Below are 25,644 nucleotides of genomic sequence, written 5' to 3' on the forward strand. Positions count from 1 at the left end.
GATAATACTGTGGCGAGGTTGCAGTTATCTGTTCTATGTCAAAACTAAGTTGCATGGGCCGCTGAGAGGGGAGAGGTCAAAGTGTCATCATGTGTAAACATATCTTTTACTCCCTACCTTTTTCTAGTGGGGAAAGAAGGGTGGCAGTGTCTGGAATCATTCTATGCTCCCTCTAATGTTGCTTTTATCTTAACCTATAGCCTCACTCTCCTCTCCGTGAGTTTGTCCAGGAGGTTGTATTTTGAGTTGGTTGTATCTAAATGACAATTTGATATATGCCTGTTGATATGGAGGATTTGGTTTATGGTTCTGGGGTTTGGGAAAGGAGACAAAGCTGAACGATGAATTATGTCTATGCTGTCTGACTATGTGTGTGTCTTTGCTATTAAAGGAACTCGGTTGCATTGTAAGGGGGCTCTCAGAGAATTCACTGGGAGACACTGAATTTATCTGAGAGTCACAGGATTGTGATAGAGCTCATATAATTAAAGATGGAGTCTTATAACTAACTCTGACGTGTGTGTGTGGTTTACTCCCATGATTTGGTAAATAGAGGAAATTTCCACGACAATAGTCAGTTTTATGAGGGCATATTTGGCAGCATGAGTGAAGGAGGCTGTGTTGTGAAATAGGAAGCAGATTCTACATTTTATTTTGGATTGGAGATGCTTAATGTGAGTCTGGAAGGAGAGTTTACAGTGTAACCAGACACCTAGGTATTTGTAGTTGTCCACATATTCTAAGTAAGAACCGTCGTGATGCTAGTAGAGTGGGAGGGTGCGGACAGCAATCGGTTGAAGAGCACTTAGTTTTACTTGCATTTAAAAGCAGTTGGAGGCCTCGGAAGGAGTGTTGTATGGCATTGAAGCTCGTTTGGAGGTTTGTTAGCACGGTGTCCAAAGAAGGGCCAGAGGTATACAGAATGGTGTCGTCTGCGTAGAGGTGGATCAGAGAATCGCCAGCAGCAAGAGCGACATCATTGATATATACAGAGAAAAGAGTCGGCTCGAGAATTGAACCCTGTGGCACACCCATAGAGATTGCCAGATGTCCGGACAACAGGCTCTCCGATTTGACACACTGAACTCTATCTGAGAAGTAGTTGCTGAATCAGGAGATGCAGTCATTTGAGAAGCCAAAGCTATTGAGTCTGCCGATAAGAATGTGGTGATTGACAGAGTCGAAAGCCTTGGCCAGGTCGATGAAGACGGCACAGTACTGTCTTTTATCGATGGCGGTCGATGATATCGTTTAGGACCTTGAGCATGGCTGATGTCCACCCATGACCAGCTCGGAAACCAGATTGCATAGTGGAGAAGGTAGGGTGGGATTCGAAAAGGTCAGTCATCTGTTTGTTAACTTGACTTTCGAAGATTTTAGAAAGGCAGGGCAGGATGGATATAGATCTATAACAGTTTGGGTCTAGAGTGTAGCATTGGATACAACAAAATACCTAGAAACTTCAGGTTGAACTCTACAAAGGGAATGGCAGTGACATGGTCTTACCTCCTCTCCTTCTTGTCAGTGGGCTTATTGATGTCTCTGAAGATGTTGGACAGTATCCCATCAGTCCAGTCACGGGTGACAGGATCCAGAATGCCGTACACCTCGATGACACTCATGGCTTTAGGGTTCAGGCAGTAAAGCTTGGTCACCAAGCCTAACCTGTAGGCAGGAAAACAACCACAATTATGAGAGCTACTATTCCTAAAAACACTCTCTGTTGAATGCTTTGAGAAGCAAGGCTGTTGTGATGCCAGCTGTCACAATGGTCTGAGAGGCACTGACCTGGTCTGGGCCTGGCACAGAGTGCTGATGACCACTGACTTGCCTCCACCTGTGGGGCCCACCACCATAGTGGTGTGCCTGGTCATCATGGTCTCATACATCTGCACCACCTTGTCCACCTGAACACCACAGACACTCAGCATTAGAAACAGGGACTTATCAACATCTTCACTTTCATGTGTAGAAATAATAATGAGTCATCTTTCAATGCGGATAGACATTTTCACAAAGTTGCCTATGCCCTGAGATTTAAAGTTTAGACAGAAAAGGGTAGCCAGGGCACCTGGTTGGACAGGATGAGGTATTTATTCTCCATCAGGGTCTGCTCCACAGCATCATTGAAGCTGGGGTAGCACACACGGGGGCAGTCAAGCCCCGGGAACAGGTCTGAGATCAGCCCCAGGAACAGAGGCACATCCTCAAACACAAACTTAGGCAGGTTCATGTCCCGCAGGGCACGCATCAACACCACATCCTGAGAGAGAAAAATGGGGAGAGAGGGTGAGGAGTAGGTGAGGAAGGAGAACAGGAGAGAGAATGAAAAAAGACAGAGGGATAGAGAAAGAGAGAGATTGTCAAAGAAGTCAATGAAATAAAACCACCCCAAACTTCCAGAAAATTATAAATGCTCTCTTTGTCTCCTTACTATAAGTACAACACATAGGAATCATATCACAGTGGACTTGCATAATTTCACAGGTCTTTACCTCATTGAGGTCTGGTGAGCCTCTCTTCAGTTCTCCAGCCATCACTAACACAGATTTCAGAGCCCGCAGGCCAAAGTCATAGTGGAACTGCTTAGACAGCTGCTCCCTGGCCAGCTTGTACAGCACCGTCATCTTCTTGGCCAGAATCTACATTCAAAGGAAGTGAGTGAGTGTGCGTCTAACAATGTCAGACAACACTTATCTATAATATTGTATGTGTGTTTTTGTGTGTGTGTGTGTCTGTGTGTTGATGAGAGGATGTGCTGCTCACCTTAGCCAAGAGGAATCCCTCTGAGAAGAGCATGATCTCACAGATCATCTGCAGGTCAGGGACGATGACGACCACGGGTCTGAACAGGGCTTTGACCGACTCAGGCAGCTCTGTGCGTCCAGCGTAGCCAGGGTTCATAGTAATGAAGATGCCCATGCGGTCGTCCATGCTGATCTCCTGGCCTTCAAACTGACACCCAAAACACATACAGAGTACTGAGTTAAAATCGTCCTGAGTCAATGTCACCAACAGTTTTGAGGGAAAACATTCCAAAACTGGTCTCCCGGGTGGCACAGTGGTTAAGGGCGCTGCATTACAGTGCCAGCTGTGCCACCAGAGACTCTGGGTTCGCACCCAGGCTCTGTCGTAACCCGGCCGCGACCGGGAGGTCCGTGGGGCGACGCACAATTGGCCTAGCGTCGTTCGGGTTAGGGAGGGATTGGCCGGTAGGGATATCCTTGTCTCATCGCGCACCAGTGACTCCTGTGGCGGGCCGGGTGCAGTGCACGCTAACCAAGGTTGCCAGGTGCACGGTGTTTCCTCCGAAACATTAGTGTGGTTGGCTTCCGGGTTGGAAGCGCGCTGTGTTAAGAAGCAGTGCGGCTTGGTTGGGTTGTATATCGGAGGACGCACGACTTTCAACCTTCGTCATTCCCGAGCCTGTACGGGAGTTGTAGCGATGAGACAAGATAGTAGCTACTAACAATTGGATACCACGACATTTGGGGGTAAAATAAAATAAAAAATAAAACATCCCAAAACTTACCTTGCAATAATGTTCTGTAGCAATCTTTTGTGTTTACCTACTCATATTGCAAGGTTTTAGTATCACCCTCTCCCAATCCAGAACTGTCCAGGCAGTCTCCAGACATCTAAGAGATGACTGTGTGTCATAATAACTTACATGGAACCTCTTGAGGTGCAGGATGAGAGCGTTGCGGATGGTCTGGATCTGGGAGGAGATGACAGACAGCACAGAGGCATCGATGCGGTTGAACTCATCAAAGCAGCCCCAGGCACCACACTGGGCCAGGCCAGACAAGATCTTCCCCACAGCCTGGACACAGAGGAGGGGGAAGACAGAGGAGAGGAGAAGCATGATAAATGAATACACGAGGTAAATAAAGAAACTATTCATGTGGACTACAATAGAGGAAATAAAGCTTTAATTTTGGTGTGAGGGGCGTCACCATGTAGTCCATGCCCTCTCCACAGTTGGTGACCACACACAGGAGGCCCAGAGCCTTGGCCAGGTCCTTGGTGGACTCTGTCTTCCCCGTTCCAGCCGGCCCCGCGGGGGCTCCACCCAGGTACATGGACAGGGCCTGAGGCAAGCACAAACACAGTGGTAGTTACAGTTAGACAAAATCATTCACCTCCATCATTCAACAGGGTATAAATACAGACTGACAAAGCTTTCTGAGGTTCAGGTATTGTACTTGTGTGAGGGTGAGGTAGATGCGGTCAGTCAGAGGGGTGATGACCAGACGACCATTCAGTCCCATGTACTCATAACCATAGGAGAAAGCAGCGCTGCACTGGCGCACAAACAGATCATCGGGCTCCCGGTCCCAGTAGAACCTCAGCTGGCTCTCCCACTCAAACTCACGGGCGTCCATTATACTGCATGAGAGAGAAATGAGGAGAAACATAATCTAGTTTTCATCTGAAGTCATATGTCACTGCATGCAGTACAGTAAATATAATAACAAAGCACTATGTTGTTCCCTACCTGTCCCGGACAAAGTTGTCCACAATGTCCCTGGCATGGACGTCGATGATGAGGACAGTGTTGATCTTGCTTCGGTCGTTCTTCTTCATGGGCTGAGTGATGCGTGTCACCAGCTCGTCTATTTGCTGGTGCATCTTCTTGGCGTAGTTCTTCAGCGCTTGCTTGTCTCCCTTCTTCACCTTCTGGAAGACGTCCTCCACCTCCCAGGTCCACCACACCTGGTTCCCAGCCAGCACCACCATCCCCTGGTACAGCAACATCCAGTCAATCCTGAGGGAAACACACACTATGGACTGGTGCTGCTGAATATTTCACTGGCATCTTACACACATACAAAGTTTTACTTTGAAGACAGGAGTAGGTCCGTGTGTTTCTGAAACACACTAACCTGCCCCTGTCTTCACAGTAGCGGAAGATGGCTTCCTTGGTGATGAGTCTGTTGGTCCTCCTCATCTCCAGAAGTACTCCAGTCATCCAGTCCTCCACCCGGCCCTCGGCTGGCACCGGCCGCTTCAAGTCCATCACCTCTCCCTCCGCAGACACCAGGGCCCCAGCCACCGTCTCCCCGTTACCCCCCACGTCAAACCGCAGAGACACTATGTTGTCATACATCTGGGTGGGAGGAAAAAGGGAGAGAAAAGGCAACGTTAACTCCACACACTTTATGAAACAAAAGCCACAAAGATGACTACACCTTTGATCACCTGAAGAGAACCATCTCTGGCCTGTAGTGACATGCTACAGTACCTTTATTATGTGCTCCTGGACGCAGACAGGGTCGCTGCTACCCAGGATGCTGAGCAGCTCGTCATCGGAGATGAAGAAGAAGCGAGGGAAGGCGTTACGTTTGGAATCCAGGTAGTCGTTGAGACTCTTCTGGCAGCGCTCCAAACCATCACTCAGACTCTGCAGGTCAGTCAGCCGGTTGGGCACCAGACAGCACCTCTTAATTCCCGGGTCCTTCACTGTATCTGTCATAATCTAGAGTAGACCATGCAAGCACACAAAACTAAGTAAGACAATACTGTCTAAAAGCATTACGTGTTGTGTTTAATTATGTTCTCATAGAAGTGGGACTCAAGTCAATCACCTTTTTGAACATTTTGTCAATGTTGTCAAATTTCTTGGCTTCCTCAGGTAACTGAGAGCGGATATCCCCTCCAATGAAGATGCTCTCTAGGTACATCCACTTCCGCTGCACCAGCATCCAAACCTTAGGAGATGCCATATAATTTCAGGACAGATCCTGTATGGGTGGTTACCATTATACTCAACGGTGGTTTCAAAGGACAATGAGCCTGTGATGAGAGTTGTACGCAACAGTATTTTAACTCTTCCATGAACTAGGACCCAAAGGCTGTGTCCCAAAGGGCACCTTATTCCCTACATAATGCACTATATATGGAATAGGGTGCTATTTGGGACGTTGACTGACCTCTATGACTTCGCTGATGAGGGACAGGCTCTTCTCCCACTGTTGTACGGTGGCCAGGAAGGGCCCTACGAAGCGGCTGCCTGCCATACTCTGAAGGTTCATGGCGTTGTCATCCAGGTTCTGCAGAATCTCGTCCACCACCCCCAGGATAGAGCCACGTTCCTGGGTGCCTTTGAAGTAGCGCTGCACACTAAACTTCATATTCTCCCAGGTCTCCACCACCTCCGTAACTCCCTGTACACAAACACACATATACCCATTATCTAAATGTAAATGACATATAAACTCAATGTTTAGTTATTGATACTGACCATACAATGTTGAACACACCGCAAAGAGAATTGTACAATTACAGCTTTGTGTGATGAAATAAACGTCCTAAAGGGGTTGCTTGCCTTCTCAATACTGAGCTCTTTGACAGCTGAGGTGACAATCTCACCGATGACATTGCCATACTTGTTCAGCTCCATGGCGAACATGTTCTCTAGAGTGAAGGTGTCTGGATTCATCTCAAAGCTGGTGTTAGTCCTCTGCATCAGCTCCCTCCAGTGTCTGAGGAGGATCAAGGACAAACAAGCATTCACATACTCTCTATATAAATAAATACATTAAAACCACATTCACTTCATTTGTTTCTAGTTTTTTCAGGAGGTATTTTGTTGGCCTTCATGTATGTGCTCTCTGACACATGGAGTTGCATGGCAAATGTTCCAGGAACACAAGGAAAGCACAAAGGACAATGCTCAAAGACTAGTTAGCCCTTCTCCCTCTGAGGGGCCAAAATGTATCTCTCTGTTACAGTATCCAGAGGACTGACTATTGAATGAGTGACAGAATAATACTACATTATCCATGTTTGGTATCTATCTGAAACGTGTTCACGGAGGATAACTCTGCTATCTATATGAATGATGATCTCTATCTCTAAATTACTCTATTATGTAAACGTTTTGTCTTCTCAGGAATTCTGCTTTATTTACATAGGTCTCATCCCCCACACACACCTTTAAATTCTGTGACACACTGTTGCGATTGGCCATGGGAGTGTTTACGTTAATGGTAATGGTCAATGGTGGTTGGTTTTAGTTTGAAATGTACACTTTCATATATTATAAATGGAATTAAATGCCTTTGTTCTTGCTCTTCTCCTGTATCCAGTCCATGGAGGAAGGTTGTATGATCAATTCTTATTTCCTAGGCTTCTAGGCCTCTTGCCTAATAGGCATCTCTTTGTTCATGCTTTGTCTTATAAGTTAACCTTAGGCTCTACAGTATACAGTGGGGCAAAAAAGTATTTAGTCAGCCACCAATTGTGCAAGTTCTCCCACTTAAAAAGATGAGAGAGCCCTGTAATGTTCATCATAGGTACACTTCAACTATGACAGACAAAATAAGAAAAAAAATCCAGAAAATCACATTGTAGGATTTTTAATTAATTTAATTGCAAATGATGGTGGAAAATAAGTATTTGGTCACCTACAAACAAGCAAGATTTCTGGCTCTCACAGACCTGTAACTTCTTCTTTAAGAGGCTCCTCTGTCCTCCACTCGTTACCTGTATTAATGGCACCTGTTTGAACTTGTTATCAGTATAAAAGACACTTGTCCACAACCTCAAACAGTCACACTCCAAACTCCACTATGGCCAAGACCAAAGAGCTGTCAAAGGACACCAGAAACAAAATTGTAGACCTGCACCAGGCTGGGAAGACTGAATCTGCAATAGGTAAGCAGCTTGGTTTGAAGAAATCAACTGTGGGAGCAATTATTAGGAAATGGAAGACATACAAGACCACTGATAATCTCCCTCAATCTGGGGCTCCATGCAAGATCTCACCCCGTGGGGACAAAATGATCACAAGAACGGTTCGGGAAAAAAATCCCAGAACCACACGGGGGGACCTAGTGAATGACCTGCAGAGAGCTGGGACCAAGGTAACAAAGCTTACCATCAGCAAGGGCATTGAAGATGAAACGTGGCTGGGTCTTTCAGCATGACAATGATCCCAAACACACCGCCCGTGCAACGAAGGAGTGGCTTCGTAAGAAGCATTTTAAGGTCCTGGAGTGGCCTAGCCAGTCTCCAGATCTCAACCCCATAGAAAATCTTTGGAGGGAGTTGAAAGTCCGTGTTGCCCAGCAACAGCCCCAAAACATCACTGCTCTAGAGGAGATCTGCATGGAGGAATGGGCCAAAATACCAGCAACAGTGTGTGAAAACCTTGTGAAGACTTACAGAAAAAGTTTGACCTCTGTCATTGCCAACAAAGGGTATATAACAAAGTATTGAGATAAACTTTTGTTATTGACCAAATACTTATTTTCCACCATAATTTGCAAATAAATAAATAAAAAATCCTACAATGTGATTTTCTGGATTTTTGTTCTCATTTTGTCTGTCATAGTTGAAGTGTACCTATGATGAAAATTACAGGCCTCTCTCATCTTTTTAAGTGGGAGAACTTGCACAATTGGTGGCTAACTAAATATGTTTTTACCCCACTGTATGCCTAGAAGTATGGTTTGTAATGCTTGTTAATGTTTTATTACTTAAGCTTTATGCCTTGTATGTGAATCCATTCATTGTGCAATGTAAATTAAATATCTGCCTTTGATATTGGCAATTCTCAGACCAATTCTTGCGAGTCAATGTCAACACAAAATATTGACAATTTGAGCCCAATTTGGACATTTTCACTTAGGGGTGGGGTGTACTCACTTTTGTTGCCAGCGGTTTAGACATTAATGGCTGTGTGTTGAGTTATTTTGAGGGGACAAGCAAATTTACACTGTTATACAAGCTGTACACTCAATACTTTACATTGTAGAAAAGTGTAATTTCTTCAGTGTTGTCACATGAAAAGATATACTCAAATATTTACAAAAATGTGAGGGGTGTACTCACTTGTGTGATATACTGTATATATAATATCCTGTATATACACATATCAAATATTACTTCCCACTACAGTCATGTGATTGTTATAGGGCCTGTGTGTTGATATCAGGTTCTGTCACCTAAACATCCTACTCTCTAAGTCCACATCCATAGGTGATTAGGCGTACCTGTCTCTGAGGGCCTCGTTTTTCAGGTCCAGAAGGAGAGGCAGGGACTCTTTGAACTCCTTCATGCGTCCCTCTAGGAAGAAGGACACAGGCAGGGCCCGCACATCTTTAGGCAGCTTCCTCAGACTCTTAATGAAGCTCTCAACGCCCTCCTGCAGCAGCTGGATGTTCAGGTTCGCCCACAGAGTCTGGGACCACTCCGTCTTAGCTGCCTGAAAGACACACATAAGGCAACACACAAAGGCAAACATTGGGGCCATACTTGCAAACATAAGCACGCATTTAAAGTTAAACAGATTCTCACGTACAAAATGCGCATCATCCAATTAAAATAGTTGATTTACTAGCATATGACCGAACGTTAAATTGTAGCTTGTCCCATCAGATAACATGGTACAAGTTAGCCCTATGCTAACTTCACCAGGTGGAAGTGATTACATCCTAGCACAACTTCTGCTTCAGCCTATCAAATATCTTAGATTTTCTAGCCACCAACCAATGGCATTTCTTAAAATAGGTCGACCCTGGCCACTAGAAGGATATGTTAAACCTACAAATTCAAGGTTTACTTGTTCCATTGGTCTGTAACAAAATGTTGCGTGCCAAAATTGCACGGATGCATTCTTGACTAAGCTATTAGCTACTACTAACGTTAGACAACATTTTCCTGTTTTTACATATATGACAATTTCACTCACATCCATGTGATTTTATGGTGTTAGGTTCTAAATAACAGGGTAAAAACAGATGGACAACTATAAAGAGCTCAAACCAAGTTTATTCACCCAAAGGGTCAGACAGCTGAACAGACAAAGACATGTTCCCACCAGCACAAATATATATACTCCAATTTAGGTGAACTCCTCCTTCCCTCTAAACAGTACATCTTTATCGCTAGGCAGGAAGTTAATTGATGTGGTTAATTAACTGTTCCTTCTCCCTTACTGTGACCTGACCTGATCTTGACCCCCATTCCTCACTAATCCACAGCTCTCCACCCTTATCAGGGACCGCAACCATGCGATTGCCTTTCCCTCACACAGTAAGATTCCAAGCCCCTGGCTCATATCCAACCTTAATTGACTCCACCATATACATTCCTCCTACAGATAACCATTAACTTCTGGTGTGTGAAACAACCATACTGTGGCCCTTCTCCTTGCCATAGGATACCTGATGTTTAACAATATTTCAAGTTTAGAAGTCAGAATCCATCAATGGAAAAAAAGATAAATGAGGTCCTTACAAGAAAGCTTATTATACATCGTTAAAAAAAGAAAGAGTCTTATATATTTGTAAAATCGCAGTTCTCACCACTTCTAGGTGGAACCCACTACTAAAGTGGCTGACTCGTAATTGATAGTGCTTTTTAACAATGGGTTCGAGCCATTGTCGCATTAAGCATTTTTGTTGAAGAAAAATCTGTTCAATGTTGGTCCTTGATGCTCGAAGGCATGTGGCAAAGGGGGTTATTATAAGAGTGCAAAACTATAAAACATTGTAGGCCTGCATGTAAGTGTAACATACTAATGACAGCCAAGTGTCTTACTACATTAAGAGTTGATTTAAGATGCAATACTGCCACCTGTAGGATCATAACAAGTGCAAACTGTTTCTACTGTACAGTCGTGGCCAAAAGTTTTGAGAATGACAGAAATATTAATTTCCACAAAGTTTGCTGCTTCAGTGTCTTTAGATATTTTTGTCAGATGTTACTATGGAATACTGAAGTATAATTACAAACATTTCATAAGTGTCAAAGGCTTTTATTGACAATTACATGGAGTTGATGCAAAGAGTCAATATATGCAGTGTTGACCATTCTTTTTCAAGACCTCTGCAATCCGCCACTGGCATGCTGTCAATTAACTTCCCACATCCTGACTGATGGCAGCCCATTCTTGCATAATCAATGCTTGGAGTTTGTCAGAATTTGTGGGTTTTTGTTTGTCCACCTGCCTCTTGAGGATTGACCACAAGTTCTCAATGGGATTAAGGTCTGGGGAGTTTCCTGGTCAATGACCCAAAATATCGTTGTTCTGTTCCCCTAGCCACTTAGCTATCACTTTTGCCTTATGGCAAGGTGCTCCCCCATACTGGAAAAGGTATTGTTCGTCACCAAACTTTCCTGGATGGTTGGGAGAAGTTGCTCTCGGAGGATGTGTTGGTACCATTCTTTATTCATGACTGTGTTCTTAGGCAAAATTGCAGGATGCTTTACTGTTGGCATGACACAAGACTGATGGTAGCGCTCACCTTGTCTTCTCAGGACAAGCTTCTTTCCGGATGCTCTAAACAATCGGAAAGGGGATTCATCAGATAAAATTACTTTACCCCAGTCCTCAGCAGTCCAATCCCTGTACCTTTTACAGAATATCAGTCTGTCCCTGATGTTTTTCCTGAAGAGAAGTAGTTTTTTTGCTGCCCTTCTTGACACCAGGCCATCCTTCAAATGTCCCTTTTCAACACACCAACCCACAGGTGTCAAACTCATTCCACGGAGGGTTGAGTGTCTGCGAGTTTTCGCTCCACAATTGTACTTGATTGAAGAATTAAGATCACTAATTAGTAAGGAACAACTGAAAAGATCAACCAAAAACCTGCAGACACTCGGCCCACGGTGGAATGAGTTTGACACCCATGCACGCACTAACCCAATAAGCCTGACGGGCCGCCCCCAGGTGGTGGGGTTAGGCAACAACATCTCCACCCCGCTGATCCTCAACACTGGGGCCCCACAAGGGTGCTTTCTGAGCCCTCTCCTGTACTCCCTGTTCACCCATGACTGTGTGGCCACGCACGCCTCCAACTCAATCATCAAGTTTGCGGACGACACAACAGTGGTAGGCTTGATTACCAACAACGATGAGACGGCCTACAGGGAGGAGGTGAGGGCCCTCGGAGTGTGGTGTCAGGAAAATAACCTCACACTCAACGTCAACAAAACTAAGGAGATGAATGTGGACTTCAGGAAACAGCAGAGGGAACACCCCCCTATCCACATCGATGGAACAGTAGTGGAGAGGGTAGTAAGTTTTAAGTTCCTCGGCGCACACATCACAGACAAACTGAATTGGTCCACCCACACAGACAGCATCGTGAAGAAGGCACAGCAGCCCTCTTCAACCTCAGGAGGCTGAAGAAATTCGGCTTGTCACCAAAAGCACTCACAAACTTCTACAGATGCACAATCGAGAGCATCCTGGCGGGCTGTATCACCACCTGGTACGGCAACTGCTCCGCCCACAACCGTAAGGCTCTCCAGAGGGTAGTGAGGTCTGCACAACGCATCACCGGGGGCAAACTACCTGCCCTCCAGGACACCTACACCACCCGATGTCACAGGAAGGCCATAAAGATCATCAAGGACAACAACCACCCGAGCCACTGCCTGTTCACCCCGCTATCATCCAGAAGGCGAGGCCAGTACAGGTGCATCAAAGCTGGGACCGAGAGACTGAAAAACAGCTTCTATCTCAAGGCCACCAGACTGTTAAACAGCCACCACTAACATTGAGTGGCTGCTGCCAACACACTGACTCAACTCCAGCCACTTTAATAATGGGAATTGATGGGAATGATGTAAATATATCACTAGCCACTTTAAACAATGCTACCTAATATAATGTTTACATACCCTACATCATTCATCTCATATGTATACGTATATACTGTACTCTATATCATCTACTGCATCTTATGTAATACATGTATCACTAGCCACTTTAACTATGCCACTTTGTTTACATACTCATCTCATATGTATATACTGTACTCGATACCATCTACTGTACCTTGCCTATGCCGCTCTGTACCATCACTCATTCATATATCTTTATGTACATATTCTTTATCCCCTTACACTTGTGTCTATAAGGTAGTAGTTTGGAATTGTTAGCTGGATTACTTGTTGGTTATTACTGCATTGTCGGAACTAGAAGCACAAGCATTTCGCTACACTCGCATTAACATCTGCTAACCATGTGTATGTGACAAATACATTTGATTTGATTTTTACATATAAATCTATATTTCAAAGGGGGCGGGGGACGACTATTCGTGAGATTCGAACTCTTGCCAAAATCTGGGACAATTACATGGACTAGGAACTTTACACAGACAGCAATTTGACCAGTCAGTCAAAGACAGGCTGTTGGACTGAGGTATGTTAAAGATGCTTCCATGAACAAGTGTTGGAACATGTCCAACTACGTCTAGGATTTTTATTGGCTGCAGAAGCTGTAAAATTAAAAATAAATAAAAAAGGGCTAACATGTGCCATGTTATCTGATGGGACCAGCTACTATAGAGTACCACAGTATGAGTCATAATACCCATAAAACCTGGAAATGGTTACAATCATTTTTCCATCATTCATTTTTCCCATAGGGGATTTTAGAAACACTTACAATAAGGGCTGTGATTTGTGTAGGCTTACCCTGGCGTGACGTTTTGATAACCGTGTAAATCACAAGGTGACTTTTATCAATATATTCGTCTTTATGTCACATGCAAGTAAATCAGCCATTTTAATTGGCTGATACACATTTTGTGCATGAGAACCTGTTTAAGTTGAAATGCTTGCTTATGTTTGCAAGTTTGGCGCCATTGTGTTCTCTACTACACAAACACACACTGTACTCAACCCACAAACTCGTACCTTCTGAGACTTGTAGATCTCGTAGATCTGTCGCAGGCCCTTCATCTCCTTCTGTACGTTTTGCAGCTCTGTATACATGGTGATTGGCAGGTCAAAGAGCTTCTCTGCATTGGCCAACTCTTGACGTCCCGCCTCTATTTTGGCTAGTTCTGTCTCATAGGTCTCCATCACTGTCACTCCTACACAGAGAATGGGGAAAGACATTAAATCACCCAGTGAGCAGTGATGGGGCTGTTAGGACAGTCTGATGGGAAGGGGGTCAACACTTACCTTTCTCCAGGTTGTCTCCCACAGCTCCAGGTCCATGCATGTTGAAGCTCTCTGCAAAGACGGTCAGCTCCTGCTTATACGTCTCAATCTGCTCCTTAGTAATCTGTGAGACAGGGGAGAGGGGATGTACATTTTGGGATGAGGATCGTAATGATAGATATAGGCGAGACTGTGATGGTAAAGTTAGTGTTGGTCGAGGTGTCATGGCGTCTGTCTCACCTCAGTGAAGGTCTTCTTGACCCGTCCTAGACTGCGGTCCACCAGTCTGGATTCTTCAAACAGATCACTCCACAGGCGGCCGATACTAGCCGACAACTGCAGCTCCTCCTCCGTGGCCTGCAACACACACAGGGATCCACACTCAAACAGGGGACAGCAACACAATAAACTCAAAAGGGAAAACTATACGGACTTACACTCAACAGACAAATAACGGAGAGACAATATACAGACACTCGAGTAATGTATGTTCCTCACCTCTACTTTGTACATGCCCAGGGTCCTGTATCTCTCCTTGATGTCAGTGAACCTCATTTCCACAGCCAGAGACATGTCCCTGATGTCTGAGATGGTGCCCAGGACAAACTTCAGGTCCTCCAGGGTGTTTGGGCTCCTCTTCAGGTTCTCAGACAGTTGCTATTCAACAATACAATCATACACAAACATGAGGGGTTGCTTAGTAAGGAATAGAGTTTAAGAGAATAGCAGCAATTCATAGTATGATGCATTTAGTTTTTATTTAACCTTTATTTTATCAGGGCGTCATACTGAGACCAAGGTCTCTTTTACCGATGAGCCCTGAATTACAGAAATGACAGAAAATACACACATCAAAATATAAATACAGTGCTGTGAAAAGTATTTGCCCCCTTTCAGATGTTCTCTATTTTTGAATATTTTTTATACTGAATGTTATCAGATCTTCAACCAAAACCTAATATTAGATAAACAGAACTTGAGTTGACTTTTTTTTTTAAATGGATACTTACTTTATTTATTTAAAAGTGATGTAACTCCCAATTCCCCTGTGCGAAAAAGTAATTGCCCCCTTACACTCAATAACGGGTTGTGCCACCTTTAGTTGCAATGACTGCAACCAAATGCTTCCTGCAGATATTGATCAGTCTCACATTGCTGTAGAGGGATTTTGGCCCGATCTTGCATGCAGAACTGCCTTAACTCAGCAACATTTGTTGGCTTTCAAGCAGGAACTGCTTGTTTCAAGTCCTGCAACAACATTTCAATTGGGATTAGGTCTGAACTTTGACTACGCCATTCCAAAATGTTTTTTGTTGTTGTTGTTGCTTTCAGACATTTTCATGTGGACTTGATTGTGTGTTTTAGATCATTGTCTTGCTGCATGACCCAGCAGCGCTTCAGCTCACAGACAGATGGCCTGACATTTTTCTGTAGAATTCTCTGATACAAAGCACAATTCATGGTTCCTTCTATTAAGACAAGTTGTCCAGGTCCCGAGGCAGCAAAGCATCCTCAAACCATCACACTACCACCACCATGCTTGACAGTTGATATAAGGTTCTTACCGTTGAATGCAGTGTTTGGTTTTCGCCAGGAATAATGGGACCCATGTCCTGGACAACTTGTCTTAATAGAAGGAACCATGAATTGTGCTTTGTATCAGAGAATTCTACAGGAAAATGTCAGGCCATCTGTCTGTGAGCTGAAACTGAAGCGCAGCTGGGTCATACAGCAAGACAATGATCCAAAACACACAATCAAGTTTACATGAAAATGGTTAAAAAGCAACACATTTGAAGTTTTGTAATGGCCTAGTCAAAGTTCAGACCTAATCCCAATTGGGATGTTGTGGCAGGACTTAGAATAAGCAGTTCATGCATGAAAACCAACAAATGTCGCTGAGTTAAAGCAGTTCTGCATGCAAGAGTGGGCCAAAATTCCTCCACAGCAATGTGAGACTGATGAATATCTGTAGGAAGCATTGGGTTGCAGTCAAAAGTCAAAAGTTTAGTAATGATGTTAAGTACAGTGGCAGTTTTTGTAAAAGGGCTTTATAAATGAAAACAGAGCAATGTTTCAACCTACGTGACATCAAAGAGAGATCCAACCAACTTTCTGGTAGTGATGAGTAATACAACTGTCTGCCGTAAAAAAGTGCAGTGCGCTATGATAAACTGCATCTAACAGTTTTAATGAAGTGGCAGCTGCGTTCATATACAGTAGATGATGTCGCCATAGTCTAGGACCGATAGGAACATTGACTGAATAATAAGTATGCAGTACCAGTAGCTCATCCCGCAGGTTGAACAGGTCCTCTCGGGCTGACTCGTTGAGCAGTCTGCCCAGAGAGTTGACCCAGGCCTGAGCGTTCTCCTGCACGGTGCGGGCCAGAGGCTCCAGGTTCAGCCTCATGATGTGCTCATCCTTTACCAGTGGCTGCAGTGCCACCTCTACGCTAACCCGGGCATAGAACTGCAGCTTCTCGTCATACATGACATAGGAGGGCCTCTTTGCAGCAAACTTCTCCATGACAATGGCCTTGTCCAGCTTCCAGAGGGGCCGGTAGCGCTTCCAGCGATTGAGGTAGCGTCCCACGGCGCTGAGGAGGCGCTGGATATTCTGAGAGACGGCCATGGCCCTTTCATTGACCTGGGGGTGCTGACACACCTCGCTGTAGAAACTGAACACCATCGACTCACCCTCTCCATCAACACGCTGAGGGGGACACTCTATACAGGTGCCATGCATCCAGCGCACAAACCGCTAGTGGGGGAAGAGAGTCACACCAGTCATACACTACACAGGGATGTCTTCTTATATGTTGGTAAACAGGTATGGGGGAGGGGAAGGGTGTTGTGTTCTACCTTGGTGCTCTCTACACAGTCTCTGACACACTGCATTATGAGCTTGTACACCTCGCTGTTTTTGGGGTGCAGCACAATCTCAGGGGCAGACAAGATGGTTTCAATTTGGAAAAGTGGGGTGTTGCCCATCATTGCCATGTTAAAAGTATGGATGTTCCTACAAGAGAGAACAGAGATAATGCACTGTTATGTCCACACCTTTCATCTCAAATTATGAAACATTACCAATTTTTCCATAGCTTACAATACCACAATGTGTATTTGCCTGTACTTAAAGCCACCTGGAAAGAGGTATGCTAAATGTCCCACCTGAGCACCATCTTGGTGAGGGAGTCGAAGACCTTGCGTTCCCAGTAGGTGTAGTACTGGCCCATGCGCTTGGCTTTGCCACTGTTGGTCTGCATGATCAGACTCTCCATCTTGGTGAGCAGAGGGCCAATGGCTGTGTACTTCCTACTCAACAGATTCAAATCCTTCGCCCTCTCTCGCTCGATCAGCTCACAGAACTCTTTCACTCCTAAAACCAGTTACAGTGAGGGAGGGCTAAAATACTGAAAATGCCAGTTTATCAGACTCTCGTTCCCACTTGATGTGATATTTTAGCTTACCCAATGTCATTCTAAATAGTATTGACATTCTGTTTACCTGGAAGGTCATCAGATTTGTCTGGGGCTGGAAATTTGAATAAGTTGGCTGTCTCAATGGACTGCAACTTGGCATCAACGTCCCTCTCATTCTTCTGAATTTGATTGACCAGCGACTCAAACTTCGACGCAGCCTGGGTGCCTCGGTTGATGAACTCAGAGATGCCTTAAACCAGAAAGGACAGATACCTCTGAGTATTGTGACGTTTACTCACATTGGGGAACGAAAAACAATGAAAACTTCAAATGCACATTTATTTCATTATATCAGAGCAGAACGTATGTACCCAGGGCGTTCCAGTTGAGCCTCTTGTATCCTGAGCGCATCACCCTCCTCAGCTCCTGGATCTGCTCGGCCAGTAGGAAGAACTCTGCATCGTTCAGACAGTCCATCAGAGAGTGGTAGCGGTTCACCAGGTTCTTCAACCCATCCACATATCTAGTAGAACAGTGTTAAAGCAGGTTAAGACAACTGTGATGAGTACACCAACTGGTTTAGCTGTTTCCATCTGTTGCCACTCAGTGTTGGTTGTGTGGAAATATCACCTGAGGAATTTGTCCTCCTGCAGAGCCACATTACGGGCAAGCTCAGGCACAGAGTAGCCCAATTGTTCCAAGTACTTGGTCTCTGAAATTATCTCCTTCAGCTCCGGGGCAAAATTCATCATGTAACGCACCCCTCTTTCCATGTCATGCTCAGTTGCTGGGCCAGTCTGAGAAAGAAAGAAAGTATGCAGAGATGAGAAAACACAAGGGACATATCACCCAAGAGACAATGTTAAGGGACTTCACAAGATGTTTACAGGATAGACTTGTTAATAAAAGCCTTGCTAGTGAGGAAAGGTGTATTTCATCCTAGGCACCAGCCGCCCGGTGATGCATTACTATGTACCATGTCTAGAGGGGGCTGTTCTCCAGTGACGACCCCTGAGCTGTTGACCATGACCAGCAGGGTCCTCTTCATCAGCAGGGGCAGGCTTTGTTCTGTCTCGTCACGCCAGCGCTCATACTTCTTCTGCTCATACTCCTTCATACGGATCCCTACTTCCAGGTACTTGGCCTTGGCCTAAGGAGAAGAAGATGGTGCTGTAAAAAAACTGTTTCAGACAAAGGTTTTTATCCCAAATGGCACCCTATTCCCTATGTAGTGCATTACCTTTGACCAGGGAATAGGTTTCCATTTTGGAGACATACATGTGATGTACAACATGGAGCAATTACTCTGATTAGTTAGTTAGTTGCTCAGTGCTCTCACCGCTTTGCCCGGCTCACTCTCCAGCATATCTGTGACCTCCAGGAAGCGGATGATGGTGTGTTTGATGTGGTGGAAGAGAGAACGCTCCCAGTAGATTGCTCCAGCCACCGGGGGTTGGTTCTTATTCAGAGGAGGGTTGTCCTTGCACTTCACAAATATCCCGTTGATTATGTCCACCTATCCCACAACACACAACAGTGACCAAGCTTTCCTAAAGCTCACACCATTACCATGACTCCATCCAGATGCCACATTGTGTATACAAATTAGATGATTTCAGTGCGAGTACCTTTTGAACTCTACAAATTATATGAAAAATATACAATTATATATTATAAGCCTGGAGCTTATGTCAAGACCAATCCAATCAACACATGTGTTCTTTTCTGGTCTTTTGATGTCTGTTTCCTAAGGTACCTCTTTGCAGTACTGGGCCAGGATGTCGTTGAACTTCATCATCATCTGGTTGTTGATGGCCTCTCTGGAGCGGATGTGTTTGAACTTCAGAAGCATGTCAAAGGCTGCCGACGCAGAGCGCAGCGTTTTGAAGGACTGGTCAATGAAGTTGATGGCCTCTCCTTCGATAGCCTGGGTAGACAGACAAGGTGAGAGGAGTGAATCATGGCTTGATGATGAATGAATGAATGAATGTGGATTCCAAAATTGCTACCAGGATGTCCTGCTGCTCCCACCTGAACCTTGGCCTTGAAGTCCTGCATGACCATCTTCCAACTGCCCATCTTGCGGATGTTGAAGGGGTCGAAGCTGAGCTCCTCGATGGGCACCACCAGGCTGTCTACCCAGCGCAGCACATCGTCAATACGCTTAGGATCCCCCGTCACTGCCTTCAGCTCTGGACCAAAGATGTTATAGAACTCCTCCAAGATCTGAAAAAGTATGTTCCTATTGTGTTTAGCTAGAAGTGAATGCCTTACAATTGGTTTTCATAAAGTGTTGAGCATTCATAGAACGCATGGGAAAACAGGGTGTGGGTTAGTCATTGAATAAATAAAGGATATGCATTTGATCGGTCTGTTTAAGGTTAGATTGAGAGGATGTTGAGGTGTTTGTCACTCAGGCAGGTTGAACTGACCTGCAGGATTTTGTACAGGTCCTGGCAGATGGAGGCCATATAGTCGGTCTTCTCAAACAGCTTTTTGCGGTCAAACTCCCAGCGTGGGTCTCTACCTGATGTTTCAATCCTGGCCCGCACCTCAAAGTAACAAGCCTTCCACTGGTCCAGCACCTGCTTTCCATCCTGAGCTTTGGCCTTCGCTACCTCCCTCTTGTCTCTGTCCATTACAAAGAATATAAGAATCAAGCAAAGACAGCGACATACAGTACATGTCATTGTAAAGAGAGGATGAGAAAACATGACTTTCGTATAAAAACCTTTAGGGTTATAGATTGCAGTTAGGATTTCAAAACTAAGTGTGGAGTTAGTTGAAGTCATGAGAAGAGGTAAGAGGACAGGCTCAACTCACTTGAAGAGCATGCGGACATTGACGACACGAGCCACACGCTCAGACAGCTCCCAGGCAATGCGCTCCATGAGGGGCACCATGCGTTCGTCCTTGTTGTAGTGGCTGGAGATTATCCACACCATGCGCAGGCCGTTCATCATCAGAGGGATGGTGTCCAGGATCACACCAAAGTCTGCCCCCGTAGCCAGGTTCTGGGATACACAAGACAAATGCTAAGTCGGGGCATGGAGAAGAGCTTACAATTTGGCCTCAAGGATATAAGGACAACATATCAAAATAACTTATTCCATCTTACAACAGCAGAATAGTCAGACCTACATCTTTCAATTATACATAAAATGTTTCTGCCATAATGTGAGGTTTGGGGAGAACAGGGTATCTTTTTCAGGACTATGAGCCCACCTTGAAGTGTCGCTCCAGTGTGCTGAGGAAGCGTACATTCTCCACAGACTCCACATGGAGCTTGCTGAGCTCGGTCACGGTCAGGTCCAGGTTCTGGACAGTGACCGGGTCAGCTTTGGTCATCACCTCCAGGATCTTCTTCACCACAGGCAGTTTGAGCTGCTCACTCAGAGCACTCAGAATGGCTGTTCGCTCCCGCCAGAAATCTATCTCTGCCATGGGGCCTGGCACCTGGGAATAGGAACGAGTGTAAAACAACGAGAAATAGTAGTAATCAGACATTTTTACTTAAAAAAAACAACAACAATTTTACTCATTTATTTTAATTTTGAATCATAAAAGGTCTGCATACATCAAATGTATGGGCCCAGTAGCCTATTCCCTCTCACCTGTGGTTTCTTCTTCTGCTGCTCCTCAATGACGATGGTGATCTGAGTCTGCCAGTTCATCACACACTGCTCCAGCTTTTCCACCACCTCTGGAGTGGCCAGCAGCGCATCCACCTCTGGCTCCAGGTCCAACTCAGGGATGTGCAGCTTAATCTCACCTGAAATGGAGAGGCCACACAGCATCATCATTTACCACATAAACCTTCAGATACTGTTTAAAACACCAGAGAAAGCGGTGCACTTGTTACATGACGCATGCATGCATTTACACATATCATGCTTACAGAGAGCATGGTAGCTGCTGAACTAAGTCCTGACCCTGTTGATGGTTGGGTCCTGTCTGGGAGGAGGAACTATTTGATGGTATGATATACAAACACAGACACACACACCTTCCAGCTGCTGGAGAGTCCTTTCGATGTGACCCAGGAACTTGTGAGTGCTGTTAAGTAACTCATCACGAATCATAAGTACCCCACGAGACTCCACAGGCCTCTCATCCTTGTCCCCCTTCCCATCACCAGTTGCCTCCTTATCCTGGGAGGCAGCTGCCCCCTGCTGGTAGCCTCCATCAGTCAACTTCAGCTGGTTGACAGACAGCATTGGAATGTACACCTGGAATCACCAAGAAACAGTAGGGTAACGATGGCTTGAGACTTAAAGGGCTCATCTGAAACAACTAAGAACAGAACACAGTAAGCTTTAATGGGCCACTTAAAAAGAAGAGTGCATATTATACATGAGTCATACACATGAATATCCTATCTAACTTGTTCATCAAGTTTGAAGATTTTGTCTCAAGTAGAGTATGAATCCCTTGTCTATTACACACGTAGTTGAGCATGTCCTTCAGCATCAGTAGAGAGTGTCCATTCAGCATGCCAATCTCCAACAGTTTGGGCATCAGATTGTTGGCCTCATTCACGTCAATGGGCTCAATGATGGTTTCTAAAAACAGAATAAAAAATATATAAATGAAACATTAAATAGGGTTGTCTTGAATGCTTTCTCTGTGACAAATTAGGGACACACGAATAATAACACAGTGAGTAGACTGGTCTTCCTTTGGTTCCCTTCTCTCACCCACCTTTAGTGTTCCTGAGAAAGTAAAGGATGTTGGATTTCATGAACCTCTCTGGGACATGATTTACTGCTACATGCAGCTCCATGTGGTACACGACTTGAACCTCAATCCTCTGTGACAAGAACACAAAATCAGACAGATAACAAGATAGATGTGCTTCCATCTCACTCAACTAATATGGCCTTCACTTCATATCCAATACACGGATCATATTATTTGACCAGATTCCAGATTCTTGTTATAGCCTAGCCCTCAAAAACAATAGACTACTATTAAGTGCTATGCATTTTATAACACCTTGAATAATGTTTGAAAGGGAGGCTGTAGTCCCACACAGAGGGTAAATCTTACAGTGAGGGGAGGCTCATCTTCTGAGTCAGAGGTGCCCTCAGTTTCGTGGGCCTGGGAGTCATCTGCAGGGTGTGTAGACTCTGTCTTTGGGGCATCTGACATACGTGAGGCCTCTGAGTCTCTCCTCTTTTTCTTTTCTGTGGCCATACAGAAACAAGTGTCAACATATGCAATGACAGTAAAAGCTTGTATCCGATAATAGGAGGAAAAATGATAGGTCTACTGTATGTATTACGTGTACCACTACACCACAACCAGTCACATTGTATCTAAGCAGATACTACACTAGTAGTACTGACTATCTCCAGGAGACTTGTCTCTCTCAGAAGCAGGTGTGTCACAGGAGGGTTTGGATGACTCTGCCAGGCTGCCTTCATCCCCATTCTCAGCTAGTTCCGAGGGACCTTTAATCAGAAAACAGGTAGAAAGTATTTTAATGTTACACATAATAGTAATTACTAGCTGAACAATTGAAAATATTGTTTGCTGTCACAGTCACTCTTGGTCATGTAGCTAGGTTTAAATGAGAAACCTCTGTTGTTGGTTAGCAAATGTAGCTAACGTAGCTAGCTAGGCTGCTTGGGCCTGCTTTGCTAGCAGAAGTATCACAGGTCTTTTCTCATTTGGGCAAAAGTCCATATTCTACCCTCTCTCCTCCGTGACCCGGAAACTGATAAGTGGCAGAGGAGATGTCAATTAGTTAGTAGGTGAACGGAAGAGTGTATCCTACCGGAGTCTTGAAATCTGCCACACCATATTTACCATGTCTTTAACCAAAGCCTAAAGGAGTGTGTACGTCCACAGGCGTGGAAGGAAGCTAAAGTAATTGCACTACCTAAAAATAGTAAAGCACCCTTTGGTGGATCTAACAGCTGCCCAATCAGTTTGCTGCCTGTTCTTAGTAAACTGATGGAGAGAATTGTGTTTGAACAAATACAATGCTATTTTTTAAAGAACAAGTTAAGTACTGACTTTCAGCATGCATATAGGGAAGGGCACTCGACTTGTACTGCACTGACTCAGATGATTGGCTAAAATAAATGGATAATAAGATGGTAGAGCTCTATTCTTAGATTTCAGTGCAGCCTCTGATGTTATTGATCATAATTTGCTTTTGAAAAAACTAACTTGTTATGGCTTTACATCACCTGCTATCACATCGTTGGAGAGTTGCTTATCCAATAGGACTCAGGGAGTAATATTCAATGGAAGCTTCTCTAACATCAGATATGTACATGGATATGTGGTATCCCTCAGGGCAGTTTCCTTGGGCCATTACGCTTCTCTATTTTTAGAAATGATTTGCCACTCTTACAAGAAGCTAAAATGACTATGTATGCTGATGATTGCACACTACACCTCAGCACCTACATCCGGTGAGCGCACTGAGACTCTTAGCGAGGTGTTACAGTCAGTGTCAGAATGGGTAATTAACAATAAACTGGACTTAAATACATCTAAAACCAAAAGCATTGTATTTGGTTCAAAGCATTCTCTTAGACCTAAACTTCAACAGGATTTGTGCATAAAGGGTGTAACTACTGAACAAGTTGAAGAAGCTGAACTCCTAGGAGTAACATTGGATGGTCAGTGATCATGGTCAAGTCATATTGACAAAGTTGTTGTGAAGATGGGAAGAGGTATGTCTGTTATAAAAAGCTATTCTGCGTTTATGACACAAAGATCAACTGTACTAGTTGTTCAGGCTTTGATCTTGTCCCATCTTGATTGCTGTCTGGTAATATGGTCAGGTGAAGCAAAGAAAGACCTAGCAAAGCTGCAGCTGGCTCAAAACAAATCAGCACTCCTTGCCCTTAACTGCACACACAGAAATAACATCAACAACACACTTGATAGTCTTTCACTGTTGAGGAGAAATATACTACTTCTATTCTAGTCTTTTTAAGAAACATGCATGTATTAAAAATGGCTAACCACTTGTATAATTTACACTGCTCAAAGAAATAAAGGGAACACTAAAATAACACATCCTAGATCTGAATGAATTAAATATTCTTATTAAATACTTTTTTCTTTACATAGTTGAATGTGCTGACAACAAAATCACACAAAAATGATCAATGGAAATCAAATTTATCAACCCATGGAGGTCTGGATTTGGAGTCACACTCAAAATTAAAGTGGAAAACCACACTACAGGCTGTTCCAACTTTGATGTAATGTCCTTAAAACAAGTCAAAATGAGGCTCAGTAGTGTGTGTGGCCTCCACGTGCCTATATGACCTACCTACAACATCTGGGCATGCTCCTGATGAGGTGGCGGATGGTCTCCTGAGGGATTTCCTCCCAGACCTGGACTAAAGCATCCGCCAACTCCTGGACAGTCTGTGGTGCAACGTGGCGTTGGTGGATGGAGCGAGACATGATGTCCCAGATGTGCTCAATTGGATTCAGGTCTGGGGAACGGGCGGGCCAGTCCATAGCATCAATTCCTTCCTCTTGCAGGAACTGCTGACACACTCCAGCCACATGAGGTCTAGCATTGTCTTGCATTAGGAGGAACCCAGGGCCAACTGCACCAGCATATGGTCTCACAAGGGGTCTGAGATCTCATCTCGGTACCTAATGGCAGTCAGGCTACCTGTGGCGAGCACAAAGAAATGCCACCCCACACCATGACTGACTCACCGCCAAACCGGTCATTCTGGAGGATGTTGCAGGCAGCAGAACGTTCTCCATGGCGTCTCCAGACTGTCACGTCTGTCACATGTGCTCAGTGTAAACCTGCTTTCATCTGTGAAGAGCACAGGGTGCCAGTGGCGAATTTGCCAATCTTGGTGTTCTCTGGCAAATGCCAAACATCCTGCACGGTGTTGGGCTGTAAGCACAACCCCCACCTGTGGACGTCGGGCCCTCATACCACCCTCATGGAGTCTGTTTCTGACCGTTTGAGCAGACACATGCACATTTGTGGCCTGCTGGAGGTCATTTTGCAGGGCTCTGGCAGTGCTCCTCCTGCTCCTCCTTGCACAAAGGCAGAGGTAGCGGTCCTGTTGCTGGGTTGTTGCCCTCCTACGGCCTCCTCCACGTCTCCTGATGTACTGGCCTGTCTCCTGGTAGCGCCTCCATGCTCTGGACACTACGCTGACAGACACAGCAAACTTTCTTGCCACATCTTGCATTTTTTAAATTATTTTTTTTACCTTTATTTAACCAGGCAAGTCAGTTAAGAACATATTCTTATTTTCAATGACGGCCTGGGAACAGTGGGTTAACTGCCTGTTCAGGGGCAGAACGACAGA

The 25,644-nt window shown here is 44.8% G+C and overlaps 1 protein-coding gene across 1 annotated transcript in view; it reads right to left on the reverse strand.

The window, feature by feature from the left end:
- Window positions 1-25,644, reverse strand: part of dnah10 (dynein axonemal heavy chain 10) — a 57,535-nt gene that overhangs the window by 28,284 nt on the left and 3,607 nt on the right. Inside the window, exons 2-39 of the mRNA XM_035785792.2 lie at window positions 22,681-22,785; window positions 22,382-22,518; window positions 22,034-22,142; window positions 21,779-21,894; window positions 21,339-21,561; window positions 20,947-21,104; window positions 20,558-20,788; window positions 20,156-20,346; window positions 19,765-19,963; window positions 19,364-19,558; window positions 19,089-19,259; window positions 18,672-18,848; window positions 18,309-18,482; window positions 17,963-18,129; window positions 17,704-17,855; window positions 17,418-17,582; window positions 17,082-17,289; window positions 16,773-16,929; window positions 16,192-16,671; window positions 14,407-14,565; window positions 14,149-14,265; window positions 13,930-14,032; window positions 13,660-13,838; window positions 9,000-9,211; window positions 6,329-6,485; window positions 5,934-6,167; window positions 5,589-5,711; window positions 5,246-5,479; window positions 4,887-5,110; window positions 4,499-4,768; window positions 4,206-4,389; window positions 3,957-4,091; window positions 3,671-3,823; window positions 2,767-2,955; window positions 2,496-2,642; window positions 2,072-2,263; window positions 1,789-1,907; window positions 1,507-1,665 (exon numbers count right to left, since the gene is read on the reverse strand). Coding sequence (XP_035641685.1) covers window positions 1,507-1,665; window positions 1,789-1,907; window positions 2,072-2,263; window positions 2,496-2,642; window positions 2,767-2,955; window positions 3,671-3,823; window positions 3,957-4,091; window positions 4,206-4,389; window positions 4,499-4,768; window positions 4,887-5,110; window positions 5,246-5,479; window positions 5,589-5,711; window positions 5,934-6,167; window positions 6,329-6,485; window positions 9,000-9,211; window positions 13,660-13,838; window positions 13,930-14,032; window positions 14,149-14,265; window positions 14,407-14,565; window positions 16,192-16,671; window positions 16,773-16,929; window positions 17,082-17,289; window positions 17,418-17,582; window positions 17,704-17,855; window positions 17,963-18,129; window positions 18,309-18,482; window positions 18,672-18,848; window positions 19,089-19,259; window positions 19,364-19,558; window positions 19,765-19,963; window positions 20,156-20,346; window positions 20,558-20,788; window positions 20,947-21,104; window positions 21,339-21,561; window positions 21,779-21,894; window positions 22,034-22,142; window positions 22,382-22,518; window positions 22,681-22,785 — 6,805 coding nt within the window. The remainder of the gene's footprint in view (window positions 1-1,506; window positions 1,666-1,788; window positions 1,908-2,071; window positions 2,264-2,495; window positions 2,643-2,766; window positions 2,956-3,670; window positions 3,824-3,956; window positions 4,092-4,205; window positions 4,390-4,498; window positions 4,769-4,886; window positions 5,111-5,245; window positions 5,480-5,588; window positions 5,712-5,933; window positions 6,168-6,328; window positions 6,486-8,999; window positions 9,212-13,659; window positions 13,839-13,929; window positions 14,033-14,148; window positions 14,266-14,406; window positions 14,566-16,191; window positions 16,672-16,772; window positions 16,930-17,081; window positions 17,290-17,417; window positions 17,583-17,703; window positions 17,856-17,962; window positions 18,130-18,308; window positions 18,483-18,671; window positions 18,849-19,088; window positions 19,260-19,363; window positions 19,559-19,764; window positions 19,964-20,155; window positions 20,347-20,557; window positions 20,789-20,946; window positions 21,105-21,338; window positions 21,562-21,778; window positions 21,895-22,033; window positions 22,143-22,381; window positions 22,519-22,680; window positions 22,786-25,644) is intronic.

This window comes from Oncorhynchus keta, chromosome 14 (genome assembly GCF_023373465.1).
Source record: "Oncorhynchus keta strain PuntledgeMale-10-30-2019 chromosome 14, Oket_V2, whole genome shotgun sequence".
In the NCBI taxonomy this organism is placed as follows: Eukaryota; Metazoa; Chordata; class Actinopteri; order Salmoniformes; family Salmonidae; genus Oncorhynchus; species Oncorhynchus keta.